Source organism: Plectropomus leopardus, chromosome 6 (genome assembly GCF_026936395.1).
Source record: "Plectropomus leopardus strain MGB_pleo_1.0 chromosome 6, ASM2693639v1, whole genome shotgun sequence".
In the NCBI taxonomy this organism is placed as follows: Eukaryota; Metazoa; Chordata; class Actinopteri; order Perciformes; family Serranidae; genus Plectropomus; species Plectropomus leopardus.
The window spans coordinates 38,251,374-38,265,959 of record NC_142181.1 but is presented as its reverse complement, the minus strand read 5'-3'; the positions used below and the strand labels follow the sequence as shown (position 1 = coordinate 38,265,959).

The following is a 14,586-nucleotide window of genomic DNA, read 5'->3' as shown; positions in this document are numbered from 1 at the left end:
TTCTCATCACCCTGATGTTTGTTTCTCCTTATGATAAGTTTGGTTTTCGTGGGTTATTAAATTACAAAAAAGGGGGCTTTTCTGCCATGATTGACAGCTGTGACATCCAATATGTGCGCCTGCATTTAATGGCGCTGCTTATGACTGGTCAGACGAGTGTTTTTGCAGGAAGCCCCCCATCGCTGATATCGCATCTGCGCAGATGTGGGCTCTCAATGACATCATCCACGCAAGATGGCAATGCCCCTACCGTGGATATTTTAAGCTCACTTCAGCATAGCAGGAGTAGGTGGGAGTGTGTCGTCCGTCTTTATATACAGACTATGGTCCTGACATACACAAATATGCTCCATCTCTCTGCGTGCTTCGCCTACTTACAGTGCACCAATAAAGGGGACAATTAGTGCATTTTGTTACATCTTAATGCAGCTGATTATGACTCACTAGCCTGAGGTGAAACCCTTTAATTGTTTGCTAATCACTCATTTACACTTTCTACCTGAAGAATATGATAAAGATCAGTTTTGCTGGGGCATTCGGCGGTTCAGTGGATAAAGCAGGCGCCCTATATATGAAGGCAATGTCCTTGCTGCAGCAGCCGTGGGTTCAATTCCAGCTTCCAGCCCTTTTCTGCATGTCATCTCCTCTCTTTCCCCCTTTCACGCTATCACTATGTCCTATCTAATAAGGCAGAATTCCAAAAAAATAATCTTAAAAAAAAAAATCAGTCAGATCAGTTATGCTTTGGCAGGAAGAGACAGTAGCCTCTCTAAATGATAAAAAAAAACTGTAATAACGTGTCTTCCACTGGCCTCTACGTCTCCTTTACACCTGTATGCACCTAGGAGGTGGTTACATAGGCCCTGACTTTTACACACACACACGCACGCACGCACACACACACACACACACACACACACACACGCACACACACGCGCACACACACACATCAAACAGCAGTGCCTGCCTCAGCCCACCTGTTCCCAGTCGGAGGGGTGGGGAGCGGGTGGTGGGGGAGGGGTTTCTGTCTTTAGGCAACTATTTAATTAGGCTCAGTGTTGGTTGGCTGGCAGTGAAATCTCCTGTGCTCCTCTGCTCTCAAATGTTCTCCATGAATGTCAAAGAGATAGAGAGAGGAGAGACAGAGCAGGGCTTCAAAGCAGCCAGCGGATCTCTTCTATTTGTCTATTCCCCCATGGCGAGGCACAGTCTCTCTTTTTCCAGCTTCCCTTCCTTTCCTCCTTTCTTGCTCTCCCTCTCACTCATTTCCAGGAGTGCTTTGAACGCTGCTCCCCCAGATGGGGAGAGAGAACACAGAAGAAAATGGGAGATGTTCCCTAGAGCAAGAATATAGACCAGATGAAGGCACAAACTAATTGATTTTGTGGTTTGGCAAAACTTCATGAGTAAATTTAAATCTACCATTCTGACTTTATGGACATTATTAATAACAAAACAATGAGTTAACACAAAAAAAATAATGTTTAAGTTAGAGCTGGCTGATATGGGGAAAATTTGCCTAAATATTAGTTCTTGACCAAACACCACAATATCAATATTGTGGCGATATTGTAGAGTTCACTATTGGTGCGTTCACAAAATATTTATCCAATGAGATATGTGATAAATAATCATCAGTAATGCGTACATAAAGAATCAGTGGATTAAAAGGTAAATAACAGGAAACAACAGCACTTTACTGTTGTTAAGCCATAAACTAAAAGACTCTTATTTTCTTTTCATTATTTTGTTGTAACTTAGAATAATGTTATTTAAGTAGCAAAAAAGGCCTTTAAGAGGTGTAGTAACTCAGACTCCTGGTGATGCAGGTAGAGAGAGAGAGACGCTCTGGTGAAATCAGCTGTGTTGGAAACAAGTTGGAGAAAAGTTTGCATCAATGCTCAGACAACCACAGAGACACTATTGGTATCTATATATTCTTATATGTTTGTTTAACAATAAAGTAAATAATGCCTGACCTAAAATTAATTTATTTTGCTTGGAATTAAAGGTTAGACTAAAGATAATTAAACAGTTATTGCAAACATTACCTAAAAAGATCATAAATATTACTTAAAAAAGATCTTAAATATTAAAAACTGAATACATTTAATTTAAGACAAAGCATAACAATTTAAAAATTGCAATTAATATTTTTAATAAATATGTGGCACGGCATGGTATTTATAACACTGAATATGGTATTCAGCATGATTAAACAATGTTCCCATTTAATTATTTGAGTGAAATCAAGTGATTTTATTTTAAGACATAGATTGGTTTATGTACTGATATGATTTATGTTATCAAGAGATGAATTTATTCGCTGAATTAACTAATGTGATTTTTTATTTTTTTGAGGTTTTCAACCTAACACTTGTACTTCAATGATCATAATTTCTATAAATTGAAATAAGTGGAGTTGTCCTGCGTCCTATGTGGTTCTGTATGCCAGGCTGATTACAGGCAGGCACTGAGCCTGAAACCTGACAGAAACTCGACAACTGTAATGCAGCCTTTAAAATCAGAAAGAGATCACATCTGTGATATCTAAGATCTAAGATGACATCTAGGCTGTGTTCGAAATCACCCCCTATCACGGATGTAGTGCACTATATAGTGTGTTCGCCATTTTGTAGTGTTGTTCGAATTCTCCGCGATTAATTTCATCCACTATGTAGTGGACGAGAAAACACCCACAATGCACCGCAAAATTGAGTGAACAAGCAATGTACACTACTTTGTGCTCCGTATCCCACAATGCAATGCGGTCGTGTTTTGGAAGAGGAGAAGAAGGAGACGATGGCCGCTGCACCAACCGCCGCTTTTGTATATAAATTTAAGTAACATTACAATATACACATTTGATGCGTGTAATACTTTAGTGGCGTGGTTTTAGGCCTTTTAAGGGTTGCAAATTGTCATAACGAGCGGATTTGTTGGTGGAGAAGCATCCGGTTTGTTATTTGTATCTGCGAGCTAACGCTAACACTAAGGCTAATGCTAGGGCTTGCCGGTAGTTGCAGCTCTAGCTAGGAGCAGACACCCGCACACCCGCTCACATCTGATCATAGCGTTTTGTTCTCTTTTCCCAATTGGCGGTGTGTTAGAAAAATAAATGCTTTTCTGTTTCTTGTTCCAAGGGACTGATGAAGATGTTGAGAAGCTTATTAAGCTTCGTGTTAAGCACAACCAGCTGTTCTCCGGCCGAAGAAATGCGGCTCTGCATGGATGGGATATATTCTAGTGGTGCATATTCATCAATAAAAGAAATTTCAGAATTCATATTTGTCATTCCTGATTGAACATTACATTTGTATTTTTTAGTATGATGGTATTTATAGTTGAATAACCATGGCGCATCTGCTGACGCAACCACGTTCAGGAAATTACCGTGTAGTGTCCGAATTCTCCTCCCGTCGTCGTTCCCTACATCGTGTATATGATGTAGTTCACTACATCATAAACACGATGTAGTGGATAGGGAGTGAGTGAATGAGTGGATGATTTCGAACACAGCCCTACTCTCATATCATGACATTGATATAATATCCATATATTGGCCAGCCCCAGTTTTACTCAATGTGAGAATGCAAAGGGACAGATTTGTGAGTGGTACATGGTCAGTTTCAAATCTTATTTTTACTATTTTTACAAGTTGTTTTGGCAGATTCTCAACACTATAACAAGGCATTCTTCCGGACAATTTTTTGGCATGCAGACATTAATGGGACGAAAAATATCTTTCTGGTATTCGTCAAATGAAAAAGATGATAGGGTACACTGGGAGGAGTTCCTGATGACCTTCTAATGGTGTGTTCACACTGAACACAATGCAAGCATTTCATACAGAGAGTCAATGCAAATACGTGACTGGATGCAAATGCATACCAGGTGAGGCAATGGATGCGATGGACGTGACACGTGATGCCATGGAGTCTCACAAGTTGAGCGAGAAATTTGCGTGACATTGTGTCGCAATAGCTTATCAGCGATTACATCTAAGTTGAGATTCTCCCAACATTACGAAGATTCCGTAATGACAAACAACTACACTCATTATCAGTGCTGTACAGAGACAGAACAAACAAAGAGGTAGGAGATCAGTGAGCAAAGCTATAACGTTACATGGAAAGCCCTGAAAATATACCTGTGTCTTGTGAAAGCTATTTTTGTTGCAAAAATGATGGGAATTTATGTTGGTCTTTTATTTTGGAAAGTAAACAGTGGAGGGTGTGACATGGTAATGTGCTGCCGTGTCAGTTTGATAAATAATAAACAGTGTTATCGTCTTGGCTCACGCTGCTTCAGGACACAGAGACTATGTGTTTACATCCAGCTGTCTATTAAGCTTCACTGCAAACCAGTTAGCTGTTAGCTGCCTCTCTCAGGTATCTAGTCAGCACAGACGGTAGTAAGGCTGTTATAGCCAGACACAGCTCAACTCTATTTTGCTAGACTTAAAAGCTATAATTTTACAACAGACCCAATTTTTGATATTATGTATAGTCAGAATTTTACTACATTAGCCAATCAGTGTATTTACATTCTGTTCCTCTCAACTAAGTTTTTATCTTTGGTGACTTCACTTTTCTTTTAAATATATAGGGGATTCAAAGGAAACTGACATTTGATCTCAGTGTTTGCTGCTCACTCTCCTACAGCTGGAGCAGAGCTGTATTGCAAATATGAAACATGTTCCACTGCTGCTCCTTCACAATAAAATGACTGGCGACATATGGGGTGGCTTTTATTGTGAAGCTGTCACAGGAAAACACTATTGACTGCGGTATGAACTCTCTGTGATCGTTCTTGGAAGACCTCTCCATAAAACGAGACAAGACTGTTTTCCATCAGAAGATCAGTTTGAAATGTTAGAGTTAGAAACAAGAAAGGTCACAGTGAGGTGTTATTAGATGAGGAGCTGCAGGTGACAAGCTGTATATTTAAGCAATACCCCACCAGAGGGAGTGATGCTGTATTGTATATCATCACAGCTGTGATTCGGTCACAGAACATAATCACAGCCGTGATGATATACAGTACAACATCACAACCTCGAGTGTGATATTGCTTTTATACAACAGTTCCACAAACGTCTTTTATTAGTTAACAATAACAAGCAACAGCAGATCATGATTTGTTTGTTTAATTAATGTTTTTTTTTTGCTCCACCTATACAAATATTTCCGCAACTGCTGGAAGTGACAGCTGTTGCCTAGCAACACATAAACATTTTCCTGCATGCCACTTGCTAATATGTGGAAACTTGGTCTTCATTTTATACATAGAGCAGCTGTTGTATCATGAACATTTATCTCTGTGTTTTCAGTGAAATAAGAGTCTCTTAACAGACACTTAGGCCGCCTGTGAGATTCGGATGAGTTAGTCTGATCAGTTCGTCGCTTCAGCGTGTGTCCACTCACTGCTGTCATCTCATGTCCAGTATCAGACAGCGTGTGTGTGTGTATGTGTGTGTGTCTCAGGCTGTGGATAGTGTCAGATGAGTGTGTCCCTGTCTCACTGCACATCCGTGTAACATCTGTGACAGCTGGTTTACTCCCAATGAACAGCGGTTTACTAAAACCCATCCATCACAGTTCCCCCCTCCTCCTGGGCTGCAGGTCGAGGGCTTTTGCATCAGGCAGGATTTTGCTCAGGTATTTTTTGAGCGATGACACCGGTCAGATGGGATTTCCTCACTCTTCAAACACTGATACAATGTACAGTAACATTAGGCAACTACCGACAAATACCACTTAGTGTGAGCCTAATTATTGGACTTTGAACAGCTGTGAAGCGGAGTGAGACATGCAGAGTTAAAAGTTAGCAGTCCCAGTGATGTTGTACTGTATATTATCACTCATGGAATGCCTCTTGACCAATCAAATTGCTTGGTCGGAACTAATTGTAGTATAATTGATTCTAATGTATGGATTGTGGTACTTTGACACTGGCTGTGGCAATTCTGCGTCTTGCTGCTGGCATATTGGGGTTAACTGGCATTGGCACAGGCAGTTCAGCCTCACGCTTTCCTGCGTCCTGTAAGGCGCCCTCATCTATGTCCAAGAGACATCTATGAGGCATATCAATGTTGTGCAACACACAACATGCCACAAAGAATGCTGGGACTTTGAGGGCTGTATTGTGATGTTCTACTTGACTTATCCAAACATCTGAACCTCATGCAGGCGCATCTTGCTATCTGAATAATCCACCCCTTTAAAAACAGGAAACAGATTGCACGTTTGACTTTAAACCAGCTTTTATTTGGTCAATTGCACATTTGCTTTCTGTTGCCTCAAAGACCGACACACCCAGGGGCACACAGATTGGCGCAGGAACATTTGTTATTTAAAGGACGGGTGCACCAGGTGTGAAAATGACAACTGCTCTGGTCTGACACTAACAATGACACTAATGTTACCAATACTACATGGACCAAACCCCATTCCAACCCGGGTTCATACCAGGGACCCTCTTGACTGCATCAATGAGGACTGTGTGTACTAGCCTCTGAGCTGGGAACGGATGTAGCAACAGCAGACAGCATCTTTGCTGAACAACAGTTTTGTGTGAAAGGAGTTTAAAGCCCGACCCATATAGACGCCTGTCCCAAGCATAAGCCTGTTGAATTCAATGATTTAAGAAAATAATAGTCCGGGCTATTAACAAAAGTTTTATGGTATCTCTCTCTCTCTCTCTCTCTCTCTCTCTTATATATACATATATATATATATATATATATATATATATATATATATATATTGCAATGTTCATGCCAATAAAGCAACTTTGAATCAATAAAATTCATAGAGAGAGCTACAAGATGCCCTTTGTATGTGCCTAATTTAGCCATACAAGATAATATATCATCTATAAAAGATAGAAAACATTGTCCATAAGAAACCTTATTACTTGCCTTTCAGCTTCTCTGTAATTAACTCTTTTACTAAAAACAAAAATCACAAGGAGGGAGAAAGTGAAATCCACAGAGTAAAATCCACTAAGCCTTGAGAGGAAAATTACTGTAGAGATGCATGCAGGGGTGAATTAGAAAGCCACTAAAATGTGAGTGTTTTCCTCTTCTCTGTCTGAATCCCTACAAAATGCACATTAGCAACTAGTTGCTTACAATGGTCACAAAGAATGAACCCAATTCCACCTTCATCAATCACATGAGATTACAATTTACCCCGAGAGATGAGGCTCAAACTGAGTCCTCCGGGGAGACAGAGTAGTCGAGTGAAACCCAAATGCCCTTGAAAAGTAATTTTAGCTGGCAGGCTTCAGCCCAGTGAAGGAAGAAAGAATAAACTGAAATGGTAATAAAAGGAGGACGGCATCTAAAGCTTAATCTCCCTCTACACACACACACACACACACACACACACACACACACACACACACACACACACACACACACACACAGACACTGTGAATATATAAATTCTGTGCACCAAATGAAATGTGTGTTCACATGAGAAAACTTCCACCATCAACATCATAACTTCTGTGAAGTAACACACACACACAGAAAGTCAACAGATCCCCACTGGCATCTTCAAGAGTCAGTCAGCGCACAGCAGCAATGTTTTCCACTTGTCAGGCTCACTCTGGTGGAACAACACACGCACGCATGCACAAATGCACGCACGCACGCGCACACACACACCTAACAGTGTGCAAGAAGAAGAAAATGGCAAAGGCGAAATCCTTTACAAGGACAACTTGTGAAGCACCCAAAAAGCTCATTTGGCTGCAACAATCTAAAATCATCTCATAGGGTTTGAACATCTTTTATTTCACTGTGAACTGCCGAATAATGCTGAAATGTCATGATGTTCACAGGATACAGCATCTGACCTACACCACAGGAGGTCGGGATAAGAGCCTGTTGACTTTTTCAGGCATTGATTGTATGTGGGAGGCCACTGACGGATCATGTTTTTGTCATTATAATACTGAGAGGTCAAAGAAACAAAACAAGTGGCTCAAGTTCAGCTCAGATAAAATGATTAGACTACTGACATTTTTGTGCTTTCTTAAGATTTCCCAAATGTTTTCCTCAGACCACAGATATGCATTCCCAAACAGTTAATTAAGAAATCAAAGCCCAAATGCCACAACAGCTACAACTCTGTCTTTCATCCTAACCCCATAAAACAGAAATAAATAACACGAGGCATTAAGCATTAAGCTCTGTTAATTACGCTATTCATGTCAACAACATGGGGCCAACAGATAAAAACAATTACAGTCTCTCCATGTATGAAGCTAGGGCCACAGATTAAATAAAATGTGATTCTTCATCAAGGATCCCTGGTAAAATATTTTAAACCACAATAAAATGAGGCTTCAGATCTGCTGAAGAAACTCTGCATGTGGCAGCCTTACCTTCCTCTTCTTGAAGGCCTGTCTGGACAGGTATCCCCTGCAGGCAGCCTGAAACAGAGTAATGTTTCTCCTGGTCTGGACGTCTCGCTGCTCCTCCAGCCTGGACAGAGTCCCCGCTCTGAAGAACAACTGCAGGAGGAGTGGGAGAGTTAAGGTAAGGACTGCTACAAAGACTTCCATGTTGCACATGGATGTACAGTACATCATGTTTAGCAAGTGAGTGTAAAACTTGATAGGATTTCAAGTGTGTTAAAATCAACTAAATATCCAATAGATTTGTAAGAAGTGTTATTCTTATACGGCCTTCTAAACTCCATGTTGATGTGATCAAATTTAAAGAAAATGTGGGGTATAACCCAAAGTTATCACAAACTACAAAGTTTTGTAACCTTGTAAAAATCTGTTCAGTGATCGAGCTACACAGCAACATGTAGCATAGGTTGGTGATTGTCCTCTTTGACACACAGGCAAACTCAGTGTGGACCTCAGCCCACATAATAGAGTGCACTTTCATGTAGTAACTAGTGAGTGGGCATAGAACTGCTTCGGAATTTCATCACTTCATATCCTCCAAATCTTTGCCATAACCAGCCAAATCAAGTGTTGCTAGAGCTCTTTGACCTCTTCATTACTCTATTCATTCTCCATGCACCTTGGAAGTTGGTAAAGTTGTGCCAGAAACCTCCGCACTACATTACTGATCTCGAACATGCAAGTGGCATTGTACGCAGGTAGCACTAGATACAGACCCAGGGACCCAGAGGGTCCAGGGGGTTACTAATACCACTTTTTGATCATATTAGCTCTGGTTCTTGAACTAGCTCTGTCTAGGATTCTTGGAACTTTGGTGCTTTCTAGCAAACCAGTCCATGTTTCCACCACAGTTGTGCAGTTGCACAGCAGAGGTAAACAGTAGAAGCAAGACTGCAGATTACATTGATTACCTACATCTTTAGTTCTGTTTTTGCTGATCTTTTTTTTAACCAAAAAAAAAAAAAACATTTAAGTTTTGCGCAGATCTGCAACAGAAACCCCTGCCTGGGCCATTTGGCTCAGGTGAACTAAAGAAGCTCATACTAAACAGGTCATGCAGATAGAAGAAGTAGTCAAGTGGGGATGTGCCAATGCAGAGAGTGTATGTGATAAAATCAGTGTTGACATGCATCGGAGCTGAAGAATATGATGTTGGACATTTGTTCATGGGTTGCCCAGCCAGCAGTGACCGGCATTAAGTTGTCATGTGTGTGCTGGCTTACATAGAAAACGAAAGGTGTGGGTGTTTTCAGCTTGGTGCTCTGAAGCTTTCAGCTCCAGCATCAAATACAAGACAAGACCACACCAGATTCTGATAGTACTTTGTCCACTACTGCCAAGTGTGATCAACTCTTTGGCTAACTGTATTGTCAAAGCCAAGGCCCAAGCAGGGAAGATGTCTAAGACTTTGTGTCACAGACAGCAATTAATATATTTCAATTTTTTTTTATAAGTGGCCACACAGATCATCTGTCAAATGGGAACCAAGTGTCAAAGGCTCAGGAGTGTGTACATCTTGTGTTCATTTTGTCTAAGCATGACCTTACATTGGAGCCAACTTACAAAATATGGTACTAAAACAATGTTGCAAATGTAGATTTGAATTTTTGCTGTGTTAATTCTGCTCTGAGCTGCTGGGTACTTTAAGTATTTTTTAATTTCTTTCTTGTCCAGAACAACTGTCTCAGTGATTTTCCAAGCCATATCATTATAGTCTTGTCCAGAAATATTCCTGTCTTTTATCTTCTTTGCTGATGATTTGGAAAGCAGCAGTGCCACTTCCCAAATGCCAATGAGTACACAATTTAATTTTTGTAAAGAGTCATGACGGTCTGACACTGCACCCCCTGGAAAAGCCCACATCATAATGTCTCCAACTCCTTCTAGATAATTTGTGTCTGGGGACAGACATTGCTCTGTTCGTCAGCCATGAATTAGCTGGCAGCTCTTTGTGGAAGTAGATTCATTAAGCAGAATTTAAGTGATGCTTTGTCCTTCAGAGGATGCAACTCTCACTGTAATTTTCAAAATTGCTTGAGCACAGGAGAAAGTACAGTTTCAAGTATGGCCGAATATATGTCATTCAGAGCTTGTGACTTCACCAACATAAAACATAGTTGTACTACAGTTATAATACAGAGCATGAAACTGATGTGATGCACAGAGTTTATAGCTATTGCTTAATTTCAACTCTTTTGTGACCCATAGTTTGGACCCAGTCAATTTAACAACCATTTCATGGGCAGTCCACCTAAATAGTTGGTATTTCTAAGGCTAGGCAAGGTTATTTATATAATACATTTCAGAAACAAGGCAATTCAAAGTGCTCTACACAAAACATCAAAACATGGAGACAAAGTGCAAGAGAAACACATAATAAAAAAACATTAATTACAACTTTCTTAGATAGAATAAAATTGAATATTCTTGTTTAAAATACAATAAAATAAGTTATAGTGCAGTATGAGAACTAAATAATCATTTGATTTAATTAAAGGTGGTGGTAAACAGAAAAGGCATTATTTAATAGAATCAAGCGGACCTGTAGATTTCTGGGAGTTTGGATGGTTTGGATGAGTCTGGATGGTTCATAAATTAGCAAAATTAAAAAATGCTTTTTGGCCCTAAACCATTCATTGCTTTATAAACCAACAATAGCAAGCTCTGCAGGAAGCCAGTGTAAAGACCTAAGGACTGTAGTGATGTTATCTACTTCCTTGGTCTTGGTGAGGACTTACTGAGCAGCAGTGTTCAGCTGTAGCTGTCTTTGGTTTTTTCTTTTTGGGTGGGTGGGGGTGGGGGGTTAAAGACACCGTAACAGTAGTCAAGTCTACTGGAGATAAATGCATGGACAAGATTTACCAAATCCTATTAAGACATTATTCCTTTCATCCTGGTTATATTCCAAAGGTGATAGTGGGCTGACTTTGTAATTGTCTTCATGCTGCTGTTGATATTCGGGTCTGCATCCATGACAACTCCAAGATTTCTGGATGGTCTGCAGTTTTTGATATTGCCAATTAAAGCTGAGCACTGACTTTTAATCAACCATAATGGTTCCAAAAACAATCATCTTAGTTATGTCTTTGTTTATCCTATCCAAATGTTGATTTCTTCAATATGTGTACTCAGTGCTTATATTGGACCATAGTCCCCCCGCAATATGGTTATATTGTGCGTCATCTGCATAATTATAGTAACATATTTAGTTGTTTTTCGTAATGTAATTTAGTGGAAGCATGTAAATGTGAAACAGAGGAGGTGTCAGAGTGGAGCCTTGAGTAGTTCCACATGACATTTTTGTTCACTCAGATGTGTTATTACATGTAGACAAAAAGTGGTCCCTGTCCTTTTAGTAGAATTCAAACCAGCTTAGTACTGTGCTATAAAGTCCCACCTGTCACTCTGGTGATATGTTCTGGTTAACTTTGTCAAATGCAGCACTGAGATCCAGAAATACTAAGATAGAAATTCTGAAATTGACTGTGTTTCAGTGGAAGTCATTGAAGACCATAACAAAAGCGGCCTCAGTGCTATGGTGTGGTCATGGATAACAAATAAAAAGCACAAATCAATCAAACATTGGTCAGCCCAGTAAAACAGTGGTTTGCACTAGGTTAAGCAAGCTCATTTGAAAATCTTATATATTAAATATTACTTGTTACTTTTATTTGAAAGTAATGTTGGTGTCTCTGTAGAGTAATGTGTTACTGATTAAACAGTTTTGGAGTTACTTCCATCAAAATAACCACACACACAGTAAGACCGTCCCATCAACCCTTGGTGGGAGAGTTAAGGTAAGGACTGCTGGTTAAAGGGCTCCCGTTTTGCAGAACCCTTCCTTACAGTCGGAAAAACCTGTTCACATAGTGAAGTGTGTGACGAGGCGGGTGGTGACACAGGGGTCACTGCCTGACCACAGGTCAGTGTGTATCTTGGCAGAGCTAACCAGCTCTATTTCTGCAGGAAAATCAGGGATGTCCTGTGATGCTTCTACAGTCACTAGAGGCACATTCATGCCCCTTAAAGAGAGTTTATTTGTGGGTGCCTGTGTGTCATAGCCCTGCTGTTGTAGTGCTTTTAAAGGTTAACGTTACTACTTGTTAGCCTTGAATATCAAGTGAAACTGGACATGGCACAGGTTTCTGCGGGTCCATGTGTGTGTAGAAGAGAGATAAAGCTCTTTTAAATGTCTCACAGCATCTCTTCTGTTGCAGATTTGTTGTGTGCAATGATGTGTCCTAGAAATATTGTTCTTGTACACACAAGAATCTCAAAATGAATGAGTTCTTCTAGTGTCATCCTTTAGGTGGTGCACTGAAAAAGATTTTGTGAAGAAAAAGCATCTACCAGCATACATGTTATCATCTGTTGACAGGCTGTTATTACTCTCTGATGACTTCATCTATTGCACAGTGTGACTAGGATGTAGGATTAGTAAAAATGTCTAATCCTACTTTTTTTTAATGATTAGCTGGGATGAGAAATATTGTGAATACTAACACTCTTCAGCGGGAATGAGTGGGAGAACAGTATCTCATATCAGAACTATGACGGAGTCTAGGGGGTTTGTTTAATGAATCAAAGGTATGCAGCACTAACAGAAGCCAGAGGCTTTTTGGTACCTGAAAGTTTGGTAAAGTATCAGCCAGAGGCAGGTGGTCCATCTGTACAGCAGTTGGAAATAGCTCCAGATTAGGAGGAATGTTTTTGTTGTTTGCGTCACATAAAAAGAGTCAAATGACGTATTCAGCACGTTAACTTGAAAACGACTGGTTGCATGCTACCTACTTTCACCTTTTAAGAATACTGGCCCTATAACACATCATGATTACATTGTGCTATTAATATGGCAGCCATTCAATGCGGTCTATGGCATGCCGCATATCACCAGAAAGCGGAGAATCTTGTAATTTGATTTATTGTGACCATTTCAAGATACAACCACCACAGAAGGTTCTATAACCACTTATATCAGAAAAACAAACAATCACAACAAGTTGCAATATTCCAACAAAAACAGTTGTGATACACTCCCAGAGGTCCAGAAGACCAAATCCAGTAAAACATTTAGTCCAGGCACATTATTACACCAATAAATATCCAGGGAAGCCCTTAGCATAATTTCAGACCGTCCGGTAAATGTACAATATTTCTGTTGTATTTTTTGTAATAATCCTCATATGCATGCATGCAATGCTGGTCCTTGGGTGTCAAAATGGCGACTGGGATCTCCTCTTGTGATTGACATTTTGTTTGAGCCAATTTGAGCATCTATATACAATTTAGAGACTGCTAAAGCCAATGAATGCCTGCATTGAAAAAAGGGGGGTTTGGGGGTGTAGAAAGCCCACCAGCTGCAACCAAGTGTGCTGATGATTGTTTCATTTAGCCATTAAAATTCTAAACATGGGGATATGCTGGTTTATGGGGATATGCTGGTTCATGGTCTCAGTAGAAAAGGGGTAATCCCCTGCGTAAAAGACAGTCAGCTGGTGCGCGCCGGTGCGTTTCGTGTGTCATTGTCAGAGCACATATGTTTTAAGTTTGTTTTGGAGAGAAAAAAGAGTGAATATGGCCAAAAGTACTGCTAAAACAAAGTTTTCTCAGGACAGGAGGAGCTATTCATGGATGGAGAGGATTATCACCCTTGACAAGTGAGTATTTTATTATATTATATGTATATGTGTGTGTGTTTGCGTGTGTGTATTACTGTATATTTCGACAAAAATAAGCTTTATTTTGAATTGTGAATTGCCGTGTCGTTTTTTTTTTTTTTTCTTTAACAAACGGACCTGTAGTGGAGGGGGGAGGGGCAATAGTTTGTTTTACTATTCCTATTTGTTTTTTCTGTTTGTGTCTCGACGTCTTACTGCTATTTTTGTGTTATTGTATATTTCGACAGAAATACGCGTTAGTCGCAATAATAGTTTGCTCAAACAAAAAAGAAAAAAGAAACAAAAAATGAAACAAGAACAGCTCTCAATTTACTTTGGGTATGTCTTGGATGACGGCAGAGAACGGCTAATTGTGTGGGTGAGTTTATATAACCTATTTTATCACTCAGTTATTTCTAATGTGTCAGCTGCACATTCTGCAGCTCTTAAACTTGATGCAGCAGATTTTAATCAATCAACTTTTATTATATATTATACT

At 39.9% G+C, this 14,586-nt stretch overlaps 1 protein-coding gene across 13 annotated transcripts in view; it reads right to left on the bottom strand.

Moving 5' to 3' along the window:
* The window catches only part of myo18ab (myosin XVIIIA b), a 219,690-nt gene that overhangs the window by 88,653 nt on the left and 116,451 nt on the right, over positions 1–14,586 (bottom strand). For all 13 annotated transcript variants that reach the window (XM_088079413.1, XM_088079407.1, XM_088079408.1 and 10 more), the window contains one exon: positions 8,398–8,526. In XM_088079413.1, the coding sequence (XP_087935539.1) occupies positions 8,398–8,526 (129 nt within the window). The remainder of the gene's footprint in view (positions 1–8,397; positions 8,527–14,586) is intronic.